This window comes from Panthera pardus, unplaced genomic scaffold (assembly GCF_024362965.1).
Source record: "Panthera pardus isolate Hobbes unplaced genomic scaffold, ASM2436296v1 HiC_scaffold_12, whole genome shotgun sequence".
In the NCBI taxonomy this organism is placed as follows: Eukaryota; Metazoa; Chordata; class Mammalia; order Carnivora; family Felidae; genus Panthera; species Panthera pardus.
This window is the reverse complement of record NW_026526677.1, coordinates 7674425-7696992: the sequence shown is the minus strand read 5'-3', so window position 1 is coordinate 7696992 and position 22568 is coordinate 7674425. Positions and strand designations below refer to the sequence as shown.

At 63.4% G+C, this 22568-nt stretch overlaps 1 protein-coding gene across 8 annotated transcripts; it reads right to left on the bottom strand.

Annotated features, from left to right (window-relative positions):
* Positions 1-759: 759 nt before the first annotated feature.
* Positions 760-19613, bottom strand: CDC42BPG (CDC42 binding protein kinase gamma). Of its 8 annotated transcripts, none has more exons than XM_053899521.1 (37): positions 19375-19613; positions 16624-16715; positions 16459-16542; positions 16001-16096; positions 15521-15669; positions 14870-14963; positions 14460-14660; positions 14075-14323; positions 13560-13639; positions 12635-12732; positions 12466-12546; positions 12073-12170; positions 11801-11980; positions 11430-11522; positions 11165-11286; positions 11015-11087; positions 10701-10807; positions 10499-10613; positions 10113-10261; positions 9932-10020; positions 9569-9621; positions 9385-9483; positions 9231-9290; positions 8831-8936; positions 8411-8544; positions 8188-8327; positions 8007-8088; positions 7111-7327; positions 6230-6292; positions 5517-6116; positions 4337-4521; positions 4170-4254; positions 3920-4040; positions 3665-3782; positions 3367-3493; positions 3160-3245; positions 760-2133 (listed from the first exon to the last, which is right to left on the bottom strand). In XM_053899521.1, exons 1-37 carry the CDS (start codon positions 19532-19534, stop codon positions 2077-2079), a joined length of 4743 nt encoding a protein of 1580 aa, XP_053755496.1. In that variant the 5' UTR covers positions 19535-19613; the 3' UTR covers positions 760-2076. The 8 variants fall into 8 exon arrangements, with proteins under 8 accessions (XP_053755496.1, XP_053755497.1, XP_053755501.1 ...); XM_053899522.1 differs by having other exon boundaries at positions 3367-3490; XM_053899526.1 differs by having other exon boundaries at positions 4337-4434.
* Positions 19614-22568: the final 2955 nt, after the last annotated feature.

Here is a 22568-nt window from a genome sequence, read left to right as displayed (position 1 = left end):
GGGCCTTTCCCCAGTCTAGGGTTGGCCATGAGTCTCAGGGCATAGCCAACAGTTGCCCAGGCCTGCCCTGATCCCAGGGCCCAGGCCATACCTTCCTTCCTCATCCGGCTCAGCCTCAAGGCCTGGCTTCTGCTCAGCGAGGGACACTTGAGCTTAAGACCAAATGAGGCACCTCCCAGGCCCCCTCTTGCCTCCCAAGCCTCCCAGCCTGGGTGGGGCAACAGGGTGCTGGGGACCCTTAGTGTGCCCTCCAGATCTCCTTCCGCCCAGCTCTGTGCCCCCAAGGTTGCCCTCCACTGGCTGCAGTGACTGAGCTCTAGGGTCCTCTGGTTGCTGCTGGTGTTTGGATGAAGGGAGGCAGGAGACTGAGGGAGGGAGCAGAGCGAGGTCCGAGGAGTTTATTCCCTGGGCTTGCTGCCTTTCTGCTCAACCATAGCCGAGTTCTACTGGGGCGACAGCTCTTGTCAGGTGACACCACTGCCCCTTCCTGCCAGGTGGCCCGCTGGTGGTAACAGCTTCCCACCGCTGCTAGGGCTCGGGGGCCCTGCCACTCCTCTGTGGTTTCCATTATCATGGCCACACTTTTGTAAGCTGCCCCTTTGCTACTAAACTCTGTTTGCATGTGTCATAGGATTCCTGAATATCTGGGGAAGACAACTCAGTCTTTGACTGCCCCCGACATCCCCATGGCTCCCTCCGTCTCTGATTCCCCCCCATTTTCTGCACCCCAGCAGAACAGATCCAGGCATGGAGGCCAGCAGCTTAAAAAGTTGTCTTTATTGGTTTCGTACTGACTCACAGAGCATTAGGGTCAATCCCTCCCGGGAATATGGCGTTTGAGGAGATAAATACTTATTTTGCCCCCCACTTGTCAGCAGAGGGACGTTTAATAAAAATAGTAATATAATAACAATAATAGTGACTGTGATCAATAATAAAATGCCCCCTATGATCCCCTAATACACAGGTGGTGGAGGCTTTGGGGAAAAGGACCACCCCCCTTTCCGGGAAGGGCCAGAGTGTGCCTGGAGACCCTCCAGTGGCCCCCATCAGGTGCCATCGCCCACCAAGTAGCCTTTATAAATACCCTCCCTGTCCTGTCCCTGTCTAGGAATGATCTCCCCGCCCACCCCACCCCCCCAACCCCAGGCGGATTAGATGCAACGTCATTTGGCTCACAGGGCCCCTCTCTGTTCCCAACCCCACCGAGCTCCTCCCCAGAGAGAAAGGCCCCTCAGTCTATCAGCAGTGTTCTTCTCTCAGCTCCCATCCGCTCTCTGCTCCTCTTCACTGCTCCTCCCCTGCCCGCTCCTCCCCCTCCTCCTCCTCCTCCTCCCTCTCCTCCTCCTCCTCCTGCCAGCCACTAGCACTGTCTTTTCTACTTCCTTCTCTCACTTTCTTCACCTACAGCCTCCTTCACCTACATCTTCCCTGCTCCTTGTCTATCCTTCTTTCCTTTGAAAAAAAAAAAAAGTTGTTTTTTTTTTTTAATTTTTAAGTAATCTCTACACCCAACATGGGGTTCGAACTCACACCCCCTAGATCAGATGTCGCAGGCTCTACTCGGCCAGGCACCCCACCCTCCTTTCCTTTGGATCAGAGTCCGTCTTTCCTACCACAACCTTGAGCAGAGGCTGTGATATGCCCCACCTCGGCCTCACCTGGGGGCTGGACAGTGCCTTGCCAAGACCCCAGATTGCCGCCAGAGACCCACCCCCACCCCGACTCTTGCTTAAGGCTTCCTGAGGCTTGACACTGGGAAGGAGAACTTTGGCACAATTACCCCTGGACTCCAGGGGCAGAGGGGCCCCCAGGGCAGAAAAGGGGGCCATTCTATTCCCAGTGGCTAGCAAAGGTAGGGGCCGGGAGCAGAGGGGAAAGGCAGGATGATGGCTCAGAGTCAGGTCTCCTGGGTCCTGGGAACCCAGGCCAGCCTCTGAGTCGCTGTCCAGCCCAGGCCCTTCCTGAGTCCGAATTTCCACACATCCCGGGCCAGCCGGAGCATGGCATTCCTCAAGCTCTTTGCTCACTCATGTGTCTCAGTCCTGGGATTGGGGTGGGCCCTGCCAGAGGGTGTCAGGGGGAACCCTCTGATTCAGGGGCTGGGGGCAGGCTCCGGGGCCGTTCTGAGACCTGGAGGGGAAACAGAAGGAAGGACCCTTTCCTCACCAGACCAGTGCCTCCCAGAGGTCTTCCCCCGACCCATCACCTGCTGCAGGGAGGCCCTTGGAGGAGGTATGAGATCGGGGTAGGGCTACATGAGAAGAACTTGGGGAGCTCCAACTTAATATCCCTTAAGCCCAAATCGAAGTCCCTTTGCTCATTTACTTTACTCCATTCTTCATCAACCAACAAACATGCTTTATGTTAGGCGAAGACAAACTTGACCTCAGTCTCAAGGAGCCCGTGGTTGGGGGAGGAGGGCTAGTGTGCAGAAGAAAGTCACAGCACAGAAGGACTGACACGGAGAGGTGGAGGGAGCAGGGCACAGGCCCTAGGGAGGCCCTAGGACAGTATTAGCACAGAGCGTTGAGGGTGGCCTGAATGTTAATAGAAGGACATTCAAAGCAGGGGGGACGGCAGGGGCAAGAGCCTGAGGGTGTGGAAGAATATGGCAAGTCCCTGGGGATCGGAGTGGTTTGGTGTGGCTAAAGCCAGGGTGACGGTGGAGATGTGGCTGGAGGGTGCATGGGAGCCTTCCCAGCTCCTCTTACGTCTTCCTTCCCCTGTCCCCTGTTCCCCTTCCCCCCTCCTCTGATCCCTCCACCTCAGGCTGGGCCTCTAAAGAGCTCCCCTTCGGTGGCACTCCCCCCATGTGCCAGGCACCCCGCTGAAGTAATCATCACCGCATACAGCCATCACTTACGTAATAATCTGAAATAATAACCTCATTTTATAGGTGAAATAAGCTCAGGGAGGCTGGACAGCTCGCCCAGGGCCACACGTGTGCCTGGGACATCAGAGCCAAAATTTCCACCTAGGCCAACCTGCCTCTAGGCCTCTGTTGGGGCCCCACTGTGGGGCGAGTCTGCTTCCCTTAGGATCCAGGGCGGGGATGGGCTGAGCCTGTTCTCTGGCTTCAGCTCCCAGAGGTGGGCCTAGCACAGAACAGGACTACCTGTCCTTTAACAGAGGAGGGAAAAGCCCCCACCGGCTCACCTGAATCAGGGAGTCTGCGGGGCTCAGAGATCCCTGGGAGCAGGACACGGACTCACTGGACAGAGAGGTCCAAGGCTTCCTCTTCACTGCTCCAGGAGCAGGATGAGGAAGGGGACAAAAATCCAAGGTCAGATTTGAAGCGTCCAAAGGGGGTGTAAACTTTGGGGAGGGAAATCGAGGCAATGGAAGCAGCGGGGCTGTCCTTACCGGCGTCCGCGTCTCCAGGGAGCCCGTCGCTGCCCACGGAGGCTGGCCGCCTCGAGGCCTCCGAGAAGCTGTGGGGACGCTGCGGGCCGGAGCCGCGGGTACCTCGGCCCTTCCCTCCTGGAGCCTGCTGGGGGACAGTACCGAAGGGCTGCGACCGCAGGGTACCCCCCAGGCTAGACGTGCGGAGGTCCCGGGTCCCAGGGAGGCAGGGGGCTGCGACTGGGGCAGGCGTGTCGGAAAGGTCGGTGATTGGCTGAGCCTCACCAGGGACGCTTGTGATTGGTCCCGGAGAACTCACCGGGGGCAGATCCCTGGCGCCGGGCTTCCCGTCCGTGGGGCCCACGTGCACCAAGTGGTTGAAGTTGGAGGGCGGCGAGATGAGCTTGGAGCGCACAAAGGGGTCCTTCAGCAACTCCCTGCGGGCGGAGGGAGAGTAGGGGCGGCGGCGAAGGGGACGCCTCCCCCGCCCTCTCCCGACACGGACACGCCCCCGTGCCTCGCCCGGTCCCCAGCTCGCGAGCCCCCGCGCCGCCGGCGCGCCGCGCACGCGCACCTGCGCCGCTGCTGCCGCTGCTCCTCCGACACGCGGAAGAAGAAGTGGCGCTTGCTCTTGGTGCGGAACAGCTGGCGCCGGCTGTTGTCAGTGAGGTCGGGGATGTCGAACTCGTCCTTCTCTGTGGGAGCAGCCGAGAGCCGGACGGTGCTCACAAGGCCCCAGGGTCCCCGTCAGCTGGAGCTCAGGGTCACACATGCACCCGCGAACGCGCGCACACTCCGTACTCTCGTGCCCACGCACTTCCTACCTGCCAGCCGGTTCCTGAGGTAGGTCAGGCGGACCTTCTCCGTGCCAAAGAGGAACAGGGAGCCCTCTGGGTTTAGGGGTCGCACCTGAGGCGGCAGGCACGGAGGTCAGCCGCGCTGCTCGACTGCACCCCCAGTCCAGGGCCGGGGGATCGGGGCAGGCCCTCACCTTCTTGAGTGGCACCGTCTGGACCCATTCTGCTTTCCTTACGTCAAACACGTCGATGGAATTCTCGCTGAACACTGTCAGGTAGGGGGCTGCATAACCTGCAGGGCAGGACACTGTGCTGTGCAGCCCCTGGCAAGTCAGGCACCTCCGCGGGCTTGTTTCCTCCTCCGTGTCACGGAAACACCCTGTGCCCGGCCACAGCACAGTAACTTCCACGCCCACCCAGAGGACCTTCTTCTGAAGACTCCAGGTTGCCCCACCCAACCTCCGCAACAAATCAGAGATCACAGTCCCGGAGCACTCGCATGCCGGGCATAGTTGTAGCCACTTGGCGTATTTTTTCCCCTTTATTTCTCAAACAACTCTGGGCGGGTAGGACCATCATCCCTAACTTACAGATGATGGAATGTAACCCCAGAGCTAAGTAATGGGCAAGGTCACCCAGTGATGAGCGAGAGCTGGGAACTGGCCCCGGGCAGTCTGATTCCCACTCCCACAGACTGCGTCTGCGCTACACCCAATCCACAGGCCCAACGCCAGAAGAGCCGCCGGTCACGAAGGGAGCCCGGTCCCCGTCTGCCAGCACGCCACCACACCAGTTACCTGTGAATGTGTTGGTTTCCCTCACTGCCCTGTTCGTTCGTCGTTCATTTACTCATTCATTCCCCCAAACATTCGTAGCCCCTAGGGTGTGCTTCCCCGGGCTGGGTGCAGGATGTGATGAAGAAACTAGGCCCAGCCCATTCTGCAGTCTCCCCCCGCCCCGGTACCAAGCCAGTCATTATAGGAAGGTGCTAAGAGCAGCAGGGCAGAGGTCTGAACACAGAGGTGGGGGAGCAAAGAGGAACAAAGGGCCAGGGATGGGGGGGAAGGCGGGGTAAGGAGCATGAAAGCAGTAATGACGATGACAGAAATCGTGGTGGTCATTTATGGAGAGCCTTCCAACTCCAGGCCTTGAGGCGGCATTGGGGCTGGACGTGATTAAGAGTTTGCCAGGTATAAAAAGGACAGTTTAGGCTGGGGGAGGAGCATGAGCAGGGACATGGGAGAGGAAGATCCGGCTCAGTCCACTGAGGGCAGAGCAGGGTGTGGTCAGGCGGGAGGACCCTGTCTTCCTCTGACACGTGTGACACACCATAGGTGCCAGGCCCCGCCCAAGCTGGCCCCCCACAGGCCTTACCCCAGCCCGTGGGCACCGCCGGCCACAGCAACTCAGGGACGCGGGACTTGCGGCCGGCGCTGTCCACGTAGACCCCGGCCGTGGCGAACAGCAGCAGGAACTCGCTAAGGCTGAGCTCCACGGCGCCCAGCGCCTCGCCCAGGCCCCCGCGGGATGGTGGCAGCTCCTCGGGCACCAGACTGGCCCCTAGGGCCAAGGGAGCGGCCTCGTTGAGCAGCGGGTAGAGTGCGAAGGTCCCGGCTGCTCCCACGCACAGCCGGTCGCCCAGCAGCCCCAGGCTCTGCACGGGTGCCGGTGCCTGAAGCTCACGGATGCGGCGCTGCCAGGGCCCCGGGCCCGGGCCCAGCTGGTAGCAGAGCACCTGGCGCTTGACGGCTACGCAGAGCACGGGCGTGCGGGCCTGCAGGATGCACCCGGCTGCCAGCACCTGGCAGCCTCGAGACTCGGGGATCTTGGCACCCGCCACCTCCGCGCTCTCCAGCTTGGCCAGGGCGAAGAGGCGCACGCTGGGGCCACGGCCGCACAGCACAACCAGAAGGCCCGCGGTGGGGCTCACGGCCAGCCGCTGCACCCGCCGGCACTCGCCCACCTGGAAGATGTCTTCGGGGTCGGCGAGGGAGGGCGTCACCAGCAGGGTGAACAACAGCCCCGTGCCCATCCTCCTCTCTCCCCCCCCGGGGCTGACCCCCACCCGGGTCCACCCTGGCCCGTACCGTTGCTGTGCAGGTGGATCACAAACAGCCCCTCCTCGGTGCCCAGAGCAAGCCGTTCCTGGTCTAGTAGAGGGAGGGAGAGAATCAGGGGTCGGGGAGGTCATCTGGCAGCCGGAGACCAGGCAGTCCGCCTGTCCTTGCCGAGCCTCAGTTTCTCCTGAGGACACAGGGATGGCCATCCCGCTGTCCCTGCATCCCTGGCCGCTTCTCTCTCAAAGTCTGGGCTGGTTCTAATGGGGAAGGCCCACAGGTGAGAGGCCCCCACCCTGAGTTGTGGGCTTCGGGGTAAGTCGTGTCACCGCTCAGAGCCTTGGCTTCTCCTCGCGTAACGTGGGGACAGTAATGGTTCCTTTCTCCCAGAGCTGCTCTGAGGCTGAAGCAACGCAGGGTGAGTGTTCGGCTCACGGCGGTCCCTGCTCAATAAATGCCCTCGTCCCCCCCAGCTCCCGACTGACACAGAGGACCTGAGGAGCCACACGGTCTCTCCTGGGGCTCCCACTCTGAGTGCAGGGGGAGGCCCCAGCTCTCCAGGGCAGGCGCTGGCTCGGGGCTCCGGCCACTGCCAGGGGAAGCCAGGAGGCACTGCTCCCTCACTTCTCCGGCTGTCACCACGGAGGTCTCCCCAGAGGAGACCGCGTGAGGCTCGGCTGCTTCCAGGCTCCCTGTGGCCACCCCGCTGCCGGTAAGAGCACCAGGACTGGAACCCTCCTCTGTCTCTTGCTAGAGCCTTTGCTCTTTTCAACTCACTCAAGACTTATTTAGAAAAAGCAGAATCTGAGGCACAGAGAAATGGAGTGGCAGAAGCCAAGCCCCCCGCCCCCTAGCTAAGGCTGCCCACAGAACCACGCCCAGGGCGATGCCCCCCTCGGCATGTGACTCACCGATGATGGCGGCGCAGAGCGTGTGGGGCAGCAGGGGCAGCCCGTTGTCATAGGCTTCCTTGAGTGTGTACACAGGCCGAGGCCTTGGCCGCGTGTCCAGAAGCAGCCGCTGCAGCTCGCCCAGCACCTGCAGCCAGCGCTCCCGCTCAGCCTCGCTCTCTGCCAGCAGCAACACGTTGCACATGGCAGGGGGCACCGTCAGCTGGGAGGCCGTCACCTGTGGGCAGGGACTCAGGCTGGAGGGCTGTGGGCCGAGAGCCAGACATCCCCCTCCTGCTCTCCACCGGATGATGCTTGTTCGCACCAACGTGAGCTGCTGGGCACAGCGCTAGGAGCCATCTTACAGCGGGTGATAAGCCAGACGGAGCAGGGTGGTCAGACAGGCCCCGAACCAGTGCCGTGGCGGGAGAAGGACAGGGCATCCCCAACCCGGGCCAAGAGTAAAAGATGGCCCCCCCAGGGGAAGAGACGTTTCTGCCAGTGCCCCAGGGATGAGGGGAGTCACCAGGAATGATCCAGGTCGGGGAGAAGCTTGGGGGCTGGCCTGGGCTGCACAGCAGAAACAGGATGTGAGGGGCCGTGGTTACAGGGCACTTTGGGAACTGGAGAAAGCAAGGTGTGTCCAGAGCAGAAAGAGGCTCAGGGTCAGAAATGTGAGGCCTCAAGGCCACAGTCAGGAGCACCCTGAGGGTGATGGGAAGCCACGGAAGGGCCCTAGGCCAGCGGGATCGGGCAGCTTCGCGTGCAGAAAGTGCACCGCGCTGTGGGATGGAGGCAACCATGGCCGCCCCTGCGGAGGTGACAGAGGTGGCATATGTGTGTGTGTGAAGAGGGCAGCCACGGAGAAGGAGACAGAAAGAAGGGGCTGCAGTAGGGCCACACAGAGGCGGACTCACCCTAAAGATGCGTGGCAGGTCCCGGGACTGGGCATGAATAACATCAGAGGCCAGGACGGGGGTGGCTGAGAACTGAGGGTCCCTGGGAGGTCCATGGAGCTGGTCAGAGGTCACATTTCCCCTGGCTGCCTCCCTCCCCCAGACCCGCATCCCTCGTCCCCGGCCACTGCCTGGCACCCACCTCAGATCCAGCGCCTGTAGGAGGGCCCCGCTGGCCGGGCTGAGCCGTGGATCAGGGGCGTCAAACAGCAGCAGGCGGGAGTCACTGAGGGCGGCGAACACCCGCTGCCAGCCCCGCCGGACCCCCGAGGGCCGTGGCACCTGTGGGAAAGGCAGGCATGGGGGGGGCCTGCCGGGCTCTCGGCCCGCCCACGCCAGCCTCCCCCTCCCCAGCCCCAGCTCACCGACAGGAAGCCCTCATAGGCCGTGCCTGTGCCCGTTTCGGGGTGCACTCCCAGGGCCGTGCGGAGGAGGTCAGGGGGCACGGGGCAGGGCGGGGCCTGGGGGGCACAGGCCGAGTGACAGAAGTAACCACAGGCTGTGGAGAAAGCAGGAAAGGCAGATGGTGTGAGGCTGGGTGGGGACAGCCTGGAACCAGGACTCGGGTTCCCGCCTCCCTGAGGCTGTGGTGGCTCCTGGACTGTCACCAATTCCCCGTCAAGTGAGAAAAAAACCACAAAAATTGAGCAACGGGAGATGAGGCCCAGACCAAGAGGAAGGCTTGCATGTGCCAGGATCCGGGCCATTCATTCCGTCCTCCAGGGGACTGGGCGCTGGCACATGGGAGGCAGGCGTGCGGGTGGGGTGGGGGTGGGGGGTCTCACCGTCACAGCCCAGGCCCTGGCGGCCCAGGCCCAGCATCAGCGAGGTGCAGCGGAGACACTTGGTGGGGGATGGGAAGCTCCGGGGCCGCAGCGAGTGTGAGCCGGGCTGGGGACAGGGGGACACGCTCGTTACCCACGCCTGACCACGGCCTCCCAGGGCCCTGCATCCAACCCCCGAGGCCACCCTGAAGTGTCAGGTGGGACCAGAGAATGAGCCAGTGGCAGTGTGAACCCAGCCCCAGTGAGTGTGTCACAGCACTCAGACTCATTGCCACTGCCGCTGTCCCCAGGGTGGTCTGCCAGCCATGACTAATGCACGTAGAGGGACTCAAGCAGGTCCTTGGAGACCCGGCAGAATGGCTGGGTACCCCCACCCCGCCCCACCCCTCTGGGTGCGGACCTTTGCGGGAGGAACTTCTGTAGGGGTGGTGACAGCAGCGGGCGCTCTGGGGAACACAGCCTGCGGGGGGGGAGGGGCAAGCAAGCGGGTGAGGGGGGCACAGGCAGAAGGCGGGGCCCGGCCCCCCAAATGCGGGACTCCCGCCCGTCCTCACCCCCAGACGCAGGCTGCGGCGGCCCTCTGGCTTCAGCTCGGGCTCCATACCGGGCCTCAGGGCCTCTCCTGAGATGCCAGGATCCTTGGTGGAATCCTTCTGGGGATTGAGGATAAGGGTGGAAATCGAGGCCCCTGGCTTCTGTCCGGGACTCCTCCCAACCAGCCCCTGCAGGCCCTCTTACCTCTGAGCTCCGGAGGGACAGGAAGGGAATCAGGGAATTTGAGGGCTTAGTGTCTGCAAACAGAGAGCACGGGTCACCGGGGTTGGGGGTCCCTGGCCCAGCCCTAACGCTTGTTCCTGGGGAACTGGGGGCCGGCAGGAGCCTCCGTTTCCACCTCAGTAAAATGGAGAAATGACAGCAGGCCCCGGTGGGTACGCATACAGCGGGTGCTCAGTAAGCGCTGGGCGACAGAGAGCCAGGTGAGCGGCAGAGTCCAGAACTCTCATCTCCACGGTCCCGTGAGGCTGGCGGGGGACCCCCTGGGGAACCCTGAGGCTCGAGTGGGGGACTTGCGCCAGGACGGGCATGCAGATGGCCACTCACCCGCCGGCCCACGGGCCTGCAGCTCCTCCCGCAGCGCGGCCAGCTCCTGCCGCAGGCCCCGGCTCTGCTGCTCGGCCTCCTGCAGACGGCTGCGGGGCGGGGACGGGACCGGTCGAGGGCTTGGCACGGGCCGGCTCGCGGGTCCCACGCCCCTTCGTGCAGCGCCTGGCCCGGGCCTCACCTGTCGGCCTGCCGCTGGGCCTCCTGCACCTGCGTCAGCTGCTCCTGCAGGCTCTGCTTGGCCCGGATCTCAGCCTCCAGCGCCGACTGCAGCTCCAGCCTGGCCGAGGCCTCCATCTTCTGTAGCCGCCGTGCCTTCCACTGGTGGTCCTGGCGGCCAGGGGGCGCCCGCGTGAGATGCCCCCGGGTCCGGGGAGGGGGGGGGATGGGGCGCCCGGCAGCCTCAGAGGCCTCTCCCGCCAGACTGTCCACACCACCCGGCCAGACTCAAGATCCTAGACTGGCCCCTGACCCCGCTGTGAGCTCAGGCGAGTCACTGATCTTCCGTGGACTCAGCGTCCCCACCTGCCACGTGAGGCTGCTGCCAGCCCCTCCCCCGGGGCTCACCAGCGGCCGGGTGGGGGGCGTCTGGGTGCCCACGTTCCGCAGGGACTCCAGCTCCTCGGCCATCTTGGTGGCCAGGGCCTGCAGGTAGCCTCTTGAGACCTTCTCATCGTTCACCCTGGTTGGGAAGGGGGCTCCGGGTCACGGCCTGAGCCCTCGGCCCCGCCTGGGCCCAGCCCCTCCCCGCCAGCCCCCGGGCACCCACCAGCTGAGGATGTCGGCAATCTGGGCCTCCCAGTTGCTCTCCGTCTGCCTCCGTTCACCCTCCAGCTGCTGCTTGCTCTGCTGCTCCCTCTCCAGCTCCTCTACCAGCTGGGGCCCGGGAGCAAGATGGGTCAGCCCCCGGGGGCCCGGCACCCCCGAGCCCCGCCCGCGTCCGCCCCCGTTCACCCGCCATGGCTCGCCGGCCACCTGCGGGTGCCGCGGGGCTGGGGACACAGCCTGCTCGGAGACCCTGGCGGCTCCCCACATCCGTCCCACTGCCCGTCGGTCCGTCTGCCCTCCGTCTGCCGTGCTCACCCGCTCCTGCTCCAGGCTCAGCCGCTGGTTCTCTTCTTGGAGCCGGCACAGGGCCTCCTCCTTCCCACTCAGCCTGGGGAAGAGCGAGTGACGGGACAGCCCCCGGCTCAGGCCCCCGTCCCGCGCCCCGCCCGGGGCTGCCCGGCTCACCCGTGGCCACGGGCCTGCTCCAGCTGCACACGCAGGGCGGCCACCTCCTTCCTCAGCTGCGCTTCCTGAGGCCCGCCCTCGGGCAGCCCCGTGCCGTTGGTCTCAGAGGTGGCGTGGATGGTCTTGAGGGACACGGAGAGGGGTCAGGGCAGGGGCCTGAGAAGCCGTGGCCCACTCTACCCCTGGGACAAAGGCCTGGCCCTGAGAGCCCGGAGGAGGTCAGGCCAAGGGAAGCGCCACTCGGAAGGGGGTGAGACCTCACTACCTTGACCCGCAAAGATTCCTTCTCAATGCTTCGCTCCCGCTGTCTCTGGAGCTGTGTCACCTCCCGGCACAGGGTGGCCACCTGGGCCTGCAGCTGTGACGAGGTGCAGAGGGGGCCGCTGCTGACTTTGTCCATCCCACCCCTCTGCCCGCCTCACTACAGACTCTCGGGCCCCACCAGGCACAGCGGGAACGCAGGCAGGGGAGCTCCGGCCCGGCCCACCCTGCAGGCCTCAGCCAGCCCCAGTGGGGGCGCAGAGGCACGTGGTGTGGCCAGCATTGAGCACTGGGCTCCCTGGGCCCCCAACGGCCACACTGGAGTTCACAGGGGGCAGTGCTCTCCTGCTGTCCCCGCCCATCCCCATCACTCACACTCCTGCTGGTATCCTGGGCTTCCTCCAGCCGGGAGCTCAGAGCCTGGGTCTGGCTGGCCGTGGCTGCCTCTCTCTCCTGGGCCTCCCGCAGCCTCTGGAGCAGCTCCTCCTGCCGCTCCTGGGCTCTGCATAGTTCCCCCGCCTGGGCCTGCAGCCCTGCCTGAGCCTCGGCCAGCTCCTGGGGGGGTCGGAGGGCAAGGCCTGGCGTCAGGGCACGGACCTCCTCACCGTGGAGCCCTGGGCCGCTCAGCCACCCCACCAGGCCCTCACCCGGAGGAGCCGGTCTCTCTCCCGCCGTAGGTCCGAGTCCCGGCCTGGGCTACCACCGTCCGTCTGGGATAAGGAGGCCTTGCTGCCCCTCGGCGTCTCTGCCAGGAATTGTCACTGAGGCCCACGTGCACTGACGGCCTCAGCCAGGCACTCCGCGTGCGGCATCTCCCAGAGCCCTCACCACAGCCCGGGGAGCGGGTCTCCTTGGTTCACTTTCTACGTGCAGGCTCGGAGAGTTTAAGGTGCTTCCCTAAGATCACACCTCATCCACGGAGTAGGGCCAGGACTGGAACCCGGGTTGGATACAGGTGTGCTGGGAAAGCAGCTCAGCCTCTGGGGGGAGGGGCCGGGGGGGAGGGGGGGGGAGACGGGGTGGCGTGGGGGGCCGGGTACCTGACAGCCTGTGCCGCAGAGTCTGCACTTCCTTCTGTAGCCGCTCCAGCTCCCGATGGTCTGAGGACACCTGCAGGGCCTCTGCGGGCGGGGTGGGGGGGCACCCATAGGTGAGTAGCTAGTCCTGGGTCAGACCCACCCCACCCTGCTCCAGCTGGTTCCCCGGTACCTTGGAGCTTCCAGCTCAGCTCCGTCTTCTCCTGCTCCAGACAACGGAGCTTCCGCTCTAGGGCAGGCAGCTGCTCAGAGCTGCTCTCAGGGCCCGGACTGGGGAGAGCAGGGCCACACATGTTGGCGGAAACCCCACCCCCCACCCCCCGAAGGCTCCTCCGTCCTCCTGCGTCGGTCATTCATTCATCCAAGAAACACCCACCGTGCCCCAGCTCTGTACCCAGCCCTGGGCTCTGTGGTGGAAGAAACGAACCGGACCAGGCCCTGCCCCCGGAATACCTGTGGGCAGCGCCCCAAGGCCCCCCCAGACCTAGGTTCAAGCCCTGGCCCTTCTAAGCTGTGTGAACCTGACATATCTGAGCCTCAGTTTCCTCACAGGAAATTGGAGGTGATAACAGGCCCTCTTCCAAGGACAGTGAAGAGAACTTAGCGATTTGGGCCAGCTGCCCCCGTGCCTGGCACACGGTGGGTGCTCAGAGTGCAGGTCAAGACACATTTGCTTCCACCTCAGAACACCTCCTCACCTAAGACCTCGCTGCGGTCTCAGGCCAGCCCCTCAAATGGAACTAGATCATCCCACCCATTTTACAGAGGCATAGAGTGTGGCTGGGGGGCTGGGAGGGGCCCTTTCAACTCCAGGCCTCTGGTTCCAAGTTCATGACGCTCTCAGCCTGCTGTAGAGGGTACTCTAAGGGCCAGATGCAGGACAGGTCCCACAGGGGGCATAGGCATGGCTTCGCCACAATTTCAGGACACGGGGGCTGTCTTCCTGAGGACTCAGAGCACATTTCCTGAGCACCTGTCACATCCAGGCAACAGGCAGGCCATTCAGCCCCTTTCCAGGGTCCCAGTGGGCTACCCGCCCAAGGTTCCAGGCCAGGCAGCCCCCAGCCTCCTACTAGGTATGCGAGGACTAGACTCACCTGCCCGAAGTGTAGGTGAAACCCACAAATGGCAGGTGGTGGCCCGAGAAGGCCCCGTGGGAGGGTGGGGGCAGGGTCCCCTGCAGAAGGAGGGGAAGGAGCGTCAGACTCAACAGGCATAGCTCCTGGCTGAGGCTCAAGACCCAGGAGACTCCCCGGGACTGGGGGTGCCAACCTCTTCCTGCTAAGAATGGAACCGAGGTGGGTGACGCGGCCCCCACCTAAACAGACTACGACTCCCATGAGCCCTTGCAGCCATGGCCTCCCAGGTGCTTCCAGGAGTCTCCTTGGAAGACTTCTGGCTCACAGAATGACACTCGAGGTCAAACGACCTTCACCTGTCACAACCCACCTCCGAAGAGGTGAACTGGCCCAGGTGAACCACAATTCCCATGAGCCTCTGGGGTGTGAAGGCGTCATCCTAGGCCCAGCAACCGCTCTGGAGAACCTCTGGGGGTTTCCCACAGCCAGCAAGGGGCAGGCAGTTTTCCTCCTGCAGCGGGGCCCAAACTCACTGGATGGTTGAGAGTGTCATCGTCCACATCGAAGTTGGAGGTGTCCACAGGCCCGCGAAGCTCAGGGATGTAGGGGGCAGTGCTGGTTGCCAGCCGCTCCCAGTCCACGCCTTCAAAGAAGGGGTGGTTCCGGAAGTCATCCAGCCCCCCGCGGCCCAGGCGCTCCTCCTGGCGGCACAGCAATTGGCGGATCAGGTCTTGGGCGCTGGCCGGCACGTCAGGTGCATCCGCGGGAAACTGCAGGTGGTCCTGTAGGTGGGGGGTGGGGGTGGGGTGGAGGGGTGCAGGTGGGTGTACAGGATCCCACCCCCACCTGCGGGCATACCAACCGCGCGGACTCAGGACTCTGCTGCCCTCCCAGAACCCCGGAGCCTGGCGGCCAGACCTCATGGTTCATGATCTTGCCGTAGGTTTCCACCAGGGATTCAGCATAGAAGGGCGTCTCCCCGAAGAGCAGCTCGTAGGCACAGACTCCCAGTGACCACCAGTCGCACTGTGGGCCATAGTGGCCCTTGCCCTCCTCCATGGCTTGCAGGATCTCGGGGGAGATGTAGTCTGGTGTCCCTACTGCCACTGACGAATCCACCTAGGAGTGGGGGGGCCACGAGAACAACCTTGGGCTTGGCTAGAGCTGACGGCCCCTCACCACAGGCCCAAGCCTGGGCCTGACACCCCAACTCTCTAAGGCTTAGCTGGCCCGGTGACCCCACTTGGGGCCTAGACCCAGGCCTTCTTCCTTCCAGCCCTGGGAACTCTCCAGGCCGGGTGTCCCCAGCCCTTGCTCTGGGGTCTTACCATGCCATTGTTGTTGAGACGTAGACAGGAGCCGAAGTCAGCCAAGCGGATGTGCCCGTTCATGTCCAGCAGGACATTGTCCGGCTTGACATCCCTGAGGGAGCACAGGGAGAGAGCGGGGCTTGACCTGTGTGTGTAGATGTGTGTTCTGGCACATTCCGGGGTATGAGTGCATGGGCGCATGCACACGCCAGCGTGTATATTGTCACACGTGTTCCTGCGAGTCCACAAGACCAGTGTGTGTGCATGTACATGGGAGGGGGAAGGCTGGTGGCCAGGCCTCCTGGGTGCCAAGAGGGAAAAAGGTGGTTAGTGGAGAAAAGGGACCCATAAGGATGAGCCACGGAGGCAGCAGCGTATGTCGTGGGGGACACAGGAGTCAGACTTGCCTGGTGCAAACCACGACCCGGGCGCCCACCGGCTGGGTCACCTCAAGCCAGGTGCTTACCTGTGCTAACCCTGACTTTCTCATCTGTAAAGTGGGGACAAGAGCAGTGCCCATCACGTGAGGTTTTTGGCCTGAGGATTCAAAGGCATCGTGCACATGAAGCACCCAGCATAGGGCTTGGTGAGTGTGCTCAACAACTCTCAGCTGTCTCTAGAGCTTTCCCCAGGGGCTGGTCGGGGCAGCAGGGGCTTCGGGGGCCCCACCTGTGCACGTAGCCCAGCTGGTGCAGAGAGTGGATGGCCAGCACCATCTCAGCCAGGTAGAACTGGGCCAGCTCGGGCGGAAGGCGGTCCTCAAAGCGGCTCAAAAGAGTGAGGAGGTCCCCACCGGCATAGTAGTCCATCACCAGGTACTGGATGGGATTGGGGGGGGAGTGGGGGGGCAAGAATCAGACAGGGAGGAGGGTGGGGGGCATCTGCCCCAGGGCCCTGCCTCCCACCCACCTCCTCGTGGTCCCGAGGGGTTCTGGGAAGGCAAGACCATCTCCCAGCAAGCAGCTCTAGGGCAGCTGGCTCCCAGCAGAGCTCAGGCAGGGGCTCCGGGCCCAGCAAGGGGTGGCCAGTGGAAGCCTCTTGGTCCCTGTAGGAAGGGTCTCTCTCTCCTTGGACCCAGCTCCCCTGGCACCCAAGGCCCTCCTCCTTTGTCCCTGGGCAACAGCCCCCACCCTCGCTGAGTATCCTCACCAGGTATTCCTCGTCTTGGAAGGCATAATGCAGAGTGGTCACCCAGCGGCTGTCCCCCTTCACCAGAACGTCCCGCTCTTCCCGGAAACAGGCAGTCTGCAGCAGGTTTGGGGAGCGGGGGTGGGATCAGAGCGCAGGAAGCCCTCCTCACCAGCTCAGGGGGTGGAGGAAGACTAGGTAAGTCTAGGAGCTTGGATAGAAGTTGCCCGGGTGAGCCACGGCCTGTGCTTTATGGCTCCGGGCCTCAGTGTTACGGTAAGGAAAATGGGAACTACAGTAGCTTCTAAGAAAGGCTTGTTGTGGGGAAGCAACAGGGGAGGCTGGTGGTTGGATCCTCTCCCGTCCCGGGGGCCAGGCCGGCCCCTTCCCCAGCATGCCCTGCACGCCCCACTGGCAGCACACCCTCCCCCCCCCACCCACTCGTAGGGTGCGCAAGTCCCATCGGACCCCACACTGACCTCGGCCCTCTTCAGCATCTCCCACTTGTGCAGCATCTTCATGGCAAAAATCTGCCCACTGTCCCTCTGCCTCACCACGGCGACCTGAGGCCACAGGGGGCACCGGGGTCAGCTCTGCCTGGGTGCGAACCCCCTCCTCCCACCTACCCCGTGCCTTTTGCTCACCTCCCCGAAGGCCCCTCGGCCGATCACCTTCAAGATCTCAAAGTCATCTCTCTGTAGCCTCAGCTCTTTCACCTTCGTTACGAAGGGGCCGGCTGAGGGGACACAGAGTGGGGCTCAGGGAACCTACAGGGAGGCCCCAGTTCCCTCTCTTACCTGGGGAAAAGCGGGAGCCGCAACCCCCACCGGGGGCAGGGGTGGCCTCTGGCCAAGGGGCTGAGAGGGGCTGCAGCCCACTCGGTCATGAGTAGGAAGTGTGGAAGGTGGGGGTCCGGGCTTTGCTGACCACCTGGCCCCCAGGCCTCCCCAAATCAACGGTTCCCTGAACCCCCGTCCCCAGACTCTAGGCGGCCTCATCCCAGGGGCCCATGGAACTGGTAATCCCTCCCTGCCTGCAGATGGATACTGGCTGACCAGGTCACCCTGGGGAGGAAGGGGATACCATTCCCACCCTCGGCTCCCAGTTCCTGGCGCCTATCAGGACCAGGCCTGGGCCTGTCTTGGGAAACTGGACGGGCAACATTCCTTGTCCCCAGAGAGGCTTCTCTGCCACTGGGGAGCTGTGAGCCCTGGTCTTGGGACCCTGTAGGCACAGAGGTACCTGGCTGGGAGTGAGGCCTGGGGCAGCCCCAGAGGACAGGTCAGATATGGTGCTGCAGGGCCCTGGCAGGACACACTTTGGGCTCCCTGTGTGGGGCTTTCTCAGTCTGGAGGCATAAATAGGTCTGCCTAGCTTCTCACAAGACTCAAGAACAGAGCCAAAAAAACCTTTCCCTGGCGCCTGACGCTGGCACCTGAAGGGGTAAACACTCGAGATCTCCTCCAGGCCTGACCAGCCCAACAACTCTAGGCCCTGCCTCCCTCTCTGGACTTGGCCTTCACCTGGCCAAGAAGCTCTTCTCACAGTCCTTGATACTCCCTTTAGAGGCATCTCTAGCCAGTCCCAGGCCTTTTCCAGGTCTGGAGAAGCCGCAGGCCTGGGGGAGGGAACTGGAGTCTGGAAACTTAGGGAGGCAAGAGTGACCGGTAGGGGGGGCGGGGGTAGCCGCAGACTGGCTCTCCGCCTCAGTTTCCCCCTGCCAGCAGGTAAACTCCCTGCCAGCTGGGCGGGTCTGTGGGTGGGACAGAGAGCTGCTCCACAGGTTTATCAGGCAGAACCCCCGCAGCAGGGGTGGTGTGGAAACCTCGTGACAAATTAATTGTCTCTTTCCCAGGTCTGTGTGTGCAGCTGGGGAGCAGCAACCGCGGGCTCCAGGGGGGAACTGAGGCCAGGGTGGCTCCCAATCCGCCAGACGGGAACCAAAACCTAGGGCCTAGAGTCAGGAGGACCCAGGCTCCCGGGACAGGCTGCCCAGTCCCCTCGCCTTGCCGCAGGGAATGGGGGCTCTGGGCAGGAGCAGGGACAAGTTGGAGCAGGGGCAGAGTGAGTCACCGCCCTGCCAGTTACCTCGGGAGATGTCAACAGACAGGCCCCCATGCTGGGGTCCCAGGCAGGGATGCCAGAGGCGGGCAGGGAGGAGCACATGTGTGTGCAAACACACACACACACACACACACATACACACACGCGCGCGCGCGTAGGGGTCACAGCGGGTGATGACAACACTGTCAGATACACATGAATAAGGTGCAGAAGTCCCCGGGGACAGTGGCAGGCACCAGAGGCAGGGGCTTCCTGGCTGCCCTCACCCTGGAGGAGAGGGCTGGGCTGGGGGCCAGCTCACCGGCATGTCTCACGGGCCCCCGACCATGCCGAGGCCAGGCCTTGCACCTGCCCAGAGCTAAGGAGTTCTGGGGATGCTCGTCACCCACTGGGCAAACACCTGCCTCACCCCGCTCTCCAGGCCAGGCCCGTCAGCCCTCCTCCACGGGCTTGGCCAGGCATAACCAGGGAGGCCTGGGGCTGGTGAGGGTGCCCACATTGGGTTGAGGTTTACTCCAGGTCACCCACTTCCGGCGACTCGGATGAGTCAACCCGGAAGGGGTGCAGACCCACCCCCAGCCGGGCCCCCCCCCCGCCCCCGGCTTTGGGAAATAGACCTCAGGAAGCCTGGCCAGCGACTCGCACCGACAAAGGGGCTGAGGTTGGTGCCGGTGCCCAGTTTGGGGTGGTCTTGCATGCGGAGACATAGAAGTGTGTGTTTGTGGGAACGTCTGCCACGCGGGCAGTGCCTACGGATCTGTGAGTGGAGGCAGGCAAGTGTATAATGCAATGGCCAGTGTGGCTCCGGTGGTCTTCCGGGTGAAGTGGGGGCTCCCTGGATCTCTCCTTGAGCTGTATGTATCTGCGTGTGTCTGTGTGGTACATGGGAGACTGAGGAAGCATGCGTGTCGGTGGGTGACACACACAAGGCTCTGCGTGTGTGACTGTTTGTTCTCAAGGGTCATGAGGTACATGACATGTGAGCCAGGAGTCCCTGACGCGACTCTGCAGCACATGTCTGGGGTCTATACTTGGGACCAAGTTTGTGTGTGTCCGTGTAAGTTGTGTGTTGTGCACACACGCCAGGCTCTGTCAGTGGGAAGGAGTGTGCGTGAATCTGAGCGAGGGGAAGGTGCGCAGCTAGCTGGGAGGGCCCAAAGGGGCCGGTGGCACGTGTCGGGGCCGGTGCGGGCTCTGCGCGGGGAACCCGTGGGGGTGAAGCTCCCTGCGGGAGGGTCTGGGGGCGAAGGGCGCGGGGGGCGGGGGTGGGAGAGGGTCCCGGCGCGGTGTCCCCCGGACCACCCCACCTCGGTCCAGCCCGGGCCACTCACCCCAGCTCAGGAACTGCGCCACGTTGCGCTCCCGCCGGAGGGGGGCGCTGCTGAGCTCGTGGTGCAGCCCCAGCAGCAGATCCAGGAGGCCGTCGAGCCCGGGGCCACCGCCGGCCTCACCCCGCGCCAGCTGCTCCAGCGCGCGCAGCCGCCGCTCCATAGCTGCAGCCGGAGCCCCGCACCCGGGCTAGAGCCGGGCCGCCCGCATGCCGGCCCGTCGGTCCGTCCGTCCGTCCGTCCGTCCGCGAGTCGTTAGCGCGGCCTCCCCCCACCCCTCCCGCCCTCCCCGCTGTCACCTTCCTTCGCGGCCTCCTGCGCGCCCACACCTGGGCGTCGCGCCCCGCCCTCTGCCCCGCCCCCCGACGGACGGGCAGGTGAGCGCCGGCCAATGGGAGACGCGACTGGAAGTGAAGGTGGGAGGGCGGAGGCGCGCGGGGGCGGGCCAAACCCTCGGCCAGGAAGTGGGGGGGCGGGTCCCGAAGAGTAAACTCCTGACTGGGCCGGGCCAAGGGGGGTGGTCTCCCCCCGGGGCCGGGAAGGCTACCTAGGTCTCCGCGTGGCCCCAGAGCCAGCCCTACCGGGCTTTCGCCGGCCCCTAACCTAGGTGGGGGATGCCCGGGGCAGTGCAACTTCCCTCAACCCCCTGGGAAAGGGGGCTGGAGACGCCCGCGACCCCGGAGCCGGATGGGAGTTGTAGTCCCCTCTCTCCCTGGGATGCCGGCCGCGCTTGGCACACACCCTCCCCCAATCCCCTCCGCAAGAGGTAGGGGGGGAACCTCGCTAGTTTCTGATCTCATTTTATTTGTGTCGTTACAGCGGACTAGGGAGGCAAGTAGGCGAGGCAGGGATGGTTACACCCATTTGGCAGATGGACATACTGAGGCTTGGGAAGGACGAAGGTGAATGGAGAAGCCCTGGAGTGGGGCTGGGCTGGCAACTCCACCACAGGCTTTTTAAGCATAGGCGAGAGCGAGGCCTGCGGCCGGCCTGGAACACGGAGGCCAAGGAGAGGTGGAAGCTGGGCTGGAGGAGGTGGTTGAGGGGAGGGCCTGATTCTATCCAGTGGCATTTCTGATTTCTGCCCAGCTGTCTCCAGCTGGGCTGGACCAGACGCCATGGGACTGTGGGCCCGTCCAAGAGGAGGGATCAAAGGGTGGGGCATTTTAGTGGCTTTAGACAACAAGTTCTTCCATTAAAAGAGCTCTTTGGGGATTTGCCTCCCCCCTCAGACTGAGACCTCCTGGAGTCCAGACGGTCAGGTTGAGGGAGGAGGCGCCCCGTGAATGTCTCTGGAGCCGAAATGAGCCTCCCTGGCGGTACACAGGGGACTTTCTGACTCGTCTCCCCTTTGGTCTCCTGGGAGACCTGCCCTGTGGCTTCCCTGTGCCCTGCGTCTGTGAAATGGAGTAGGCTGTCTCACCCAAGTCAGTCAGGTGACAGAAGGGAGGCAGGATTCAAACCCAGATCTGGGGATCTCTTCACTGCCTCTGTCCCCTGGGAGGGAGCAGGGGCTGGTGGTGTTCTGTCACCTGAAGCATTCTGGGCCCTCCTCAGGGGGCAGGGCAGGGCAGGGCAGGGCAGGGGTGGGGCCTGCCCCGCTACAGGCCACAGGGGGGCGCCAGAGACCAGAGGAGGGCCAGCTGCCCAGGACAGGACCGAGTGCCCATCTCCTAGAAGACTAGGGGGGAGGGAAAGTGTCCTGGGTGGGAAGATGGGCTACTTCCCGCTGCCGCCCTTGGACACCCTGACTCCCTGCCCCCAGGCCGCCACAGCCCCCAGGGGCCAGCAGTCACGGGCCCACTGGGTGAGGCCTCTGGGTCCCGGATCACTCCGCTGCGTGTGACCTCTGGCCAAGTCCCTAAGCCTCTGGGAATGCTGAATTCTTAGGCTATGGTCACGCCCTTGAGATTCCATCCCCACAGGGGGGCCTGGCTGGCTCAGCCCACCTTATGGTGACCCGAATGCCGGGAACTCCTACCATTAACTGGGGGGTCCCTGTAAAAACCATCACCATAGGGGCACCCGGCTGTGATGAGCATGCGACTGTTGATCTTGGGGTTGTAAGTTCAAGCCCCACATTGGGTGTAGGGATTGCTTTAAAAAAATAAAAATCTTAGGGTGCCTGGGGGGCTCAGTTAAGTGAACTCTTGACTCTTGACTCAGGTCACAATCTCACAGTTTGTGAGTTAGAGCCCCGCATCCAGCTCTGTGCTGACAGCATGCAGCCTGCTTGGGATTCTCCCTGTTCCTTTCTCCCCGCCCCTCCCCTGCTCGCGTTCTCTTTCTAAAAAATAAATAAACTTAAAAAAAAAAAAAAAAGAAAAGAAAGAAGAATGCTTTAAAAAAATAAAAATCTTTAAAAAAAAAAAAAGACTCCGTCCCCACATAGCACAGGCAGAGGGGAAACTGAGTCCCACGCAGCAAAAACTGAGTCCTGCCGAGGCCTGCATGGGGCAGAGCTGGGACTGGCACTCGGCACTCCCAGCCCATCTGGTACCTGATTCTATTTGGTCCTGTATTTGCTTTTGTCACATCCTTGTTCTCAGCCTCAGTTTCCTTGTCTGTAAAAGGGGGTGGGTTGCCCTGCCCACTCCCCTGCAGCTCCAAGGTCAGAAAGCCCCTCAAGGCTCCGTCTGTGCCCCGAGCTCCCGCTCCACCCTCCACAAGCATCCTGTCCTCCAGCCCTGACAGTCGCAAGTTCTTGCACGAGGCGCTGCTTTGCCCCAGTAGATCCGGGTCTGTGAGCTTCTGTGAGCCGGACCACCAGGGCCACAGAGACCTTGTCCCAGGGAGCCCTGTGTGGGGGCCGGGATCCTGACCCAGCTCAGCGGATGAGTCTGAAGAGGAGACCCCCCCCCCCCCACTTCCCCGCTTCCCACTGCCTTCGGGGCAGGGGGGTGGTGCCAGATTTCCCTCCTTATCCAGGTTCCAGGCCGGTGCCCGGCTGGGGAAGGGCAGGGCGAAGCACCCAGATCCCGGGGACAGGGGCGAGGAAAACCGAACTGCAGTGAACTTGACATAGTCTTCTGTGAAGGGCCTTGGATGGTGAGACCCAGGCCTAGCAGGGAAAAGAGGCCGCCCGGGTAAGGAGGCCCCAGGTGAGCGGGAGGGAACCCAGCTTCTTCCACCCCCAGAGCACAGCCCTCTGGGTCTGGGAGGGGACCGGAAGCGAGAGACAGGCTCCAGGGTCTCTG

Bases quoted from the DNA above. Each gene is read 5' to 3' on its own strand.
- CDC42BPG (XM_053899521.1), bottom strand. From the start codon at position 19,534: ATGGAGCGGCGGCTGCGCGCGCTGGAGCAGCTGGCGCGGGGTGAGGCC. The intron at 14,964-15,520 runs GTGGGGCCCCCG...GTGCTCCCTCAG, and splicing joins CAGCTGGGCTACGTGCACAG to GGATGTCAAGCCGGACAATG. The intron at 9,622-9,931 runs GTGAGTGGCCAT...CTCTGTTTGCAG, and splicing joins GCAGGCCCGTGGGCCGGCGG to ACACTAAGCCCTCAAATTCC.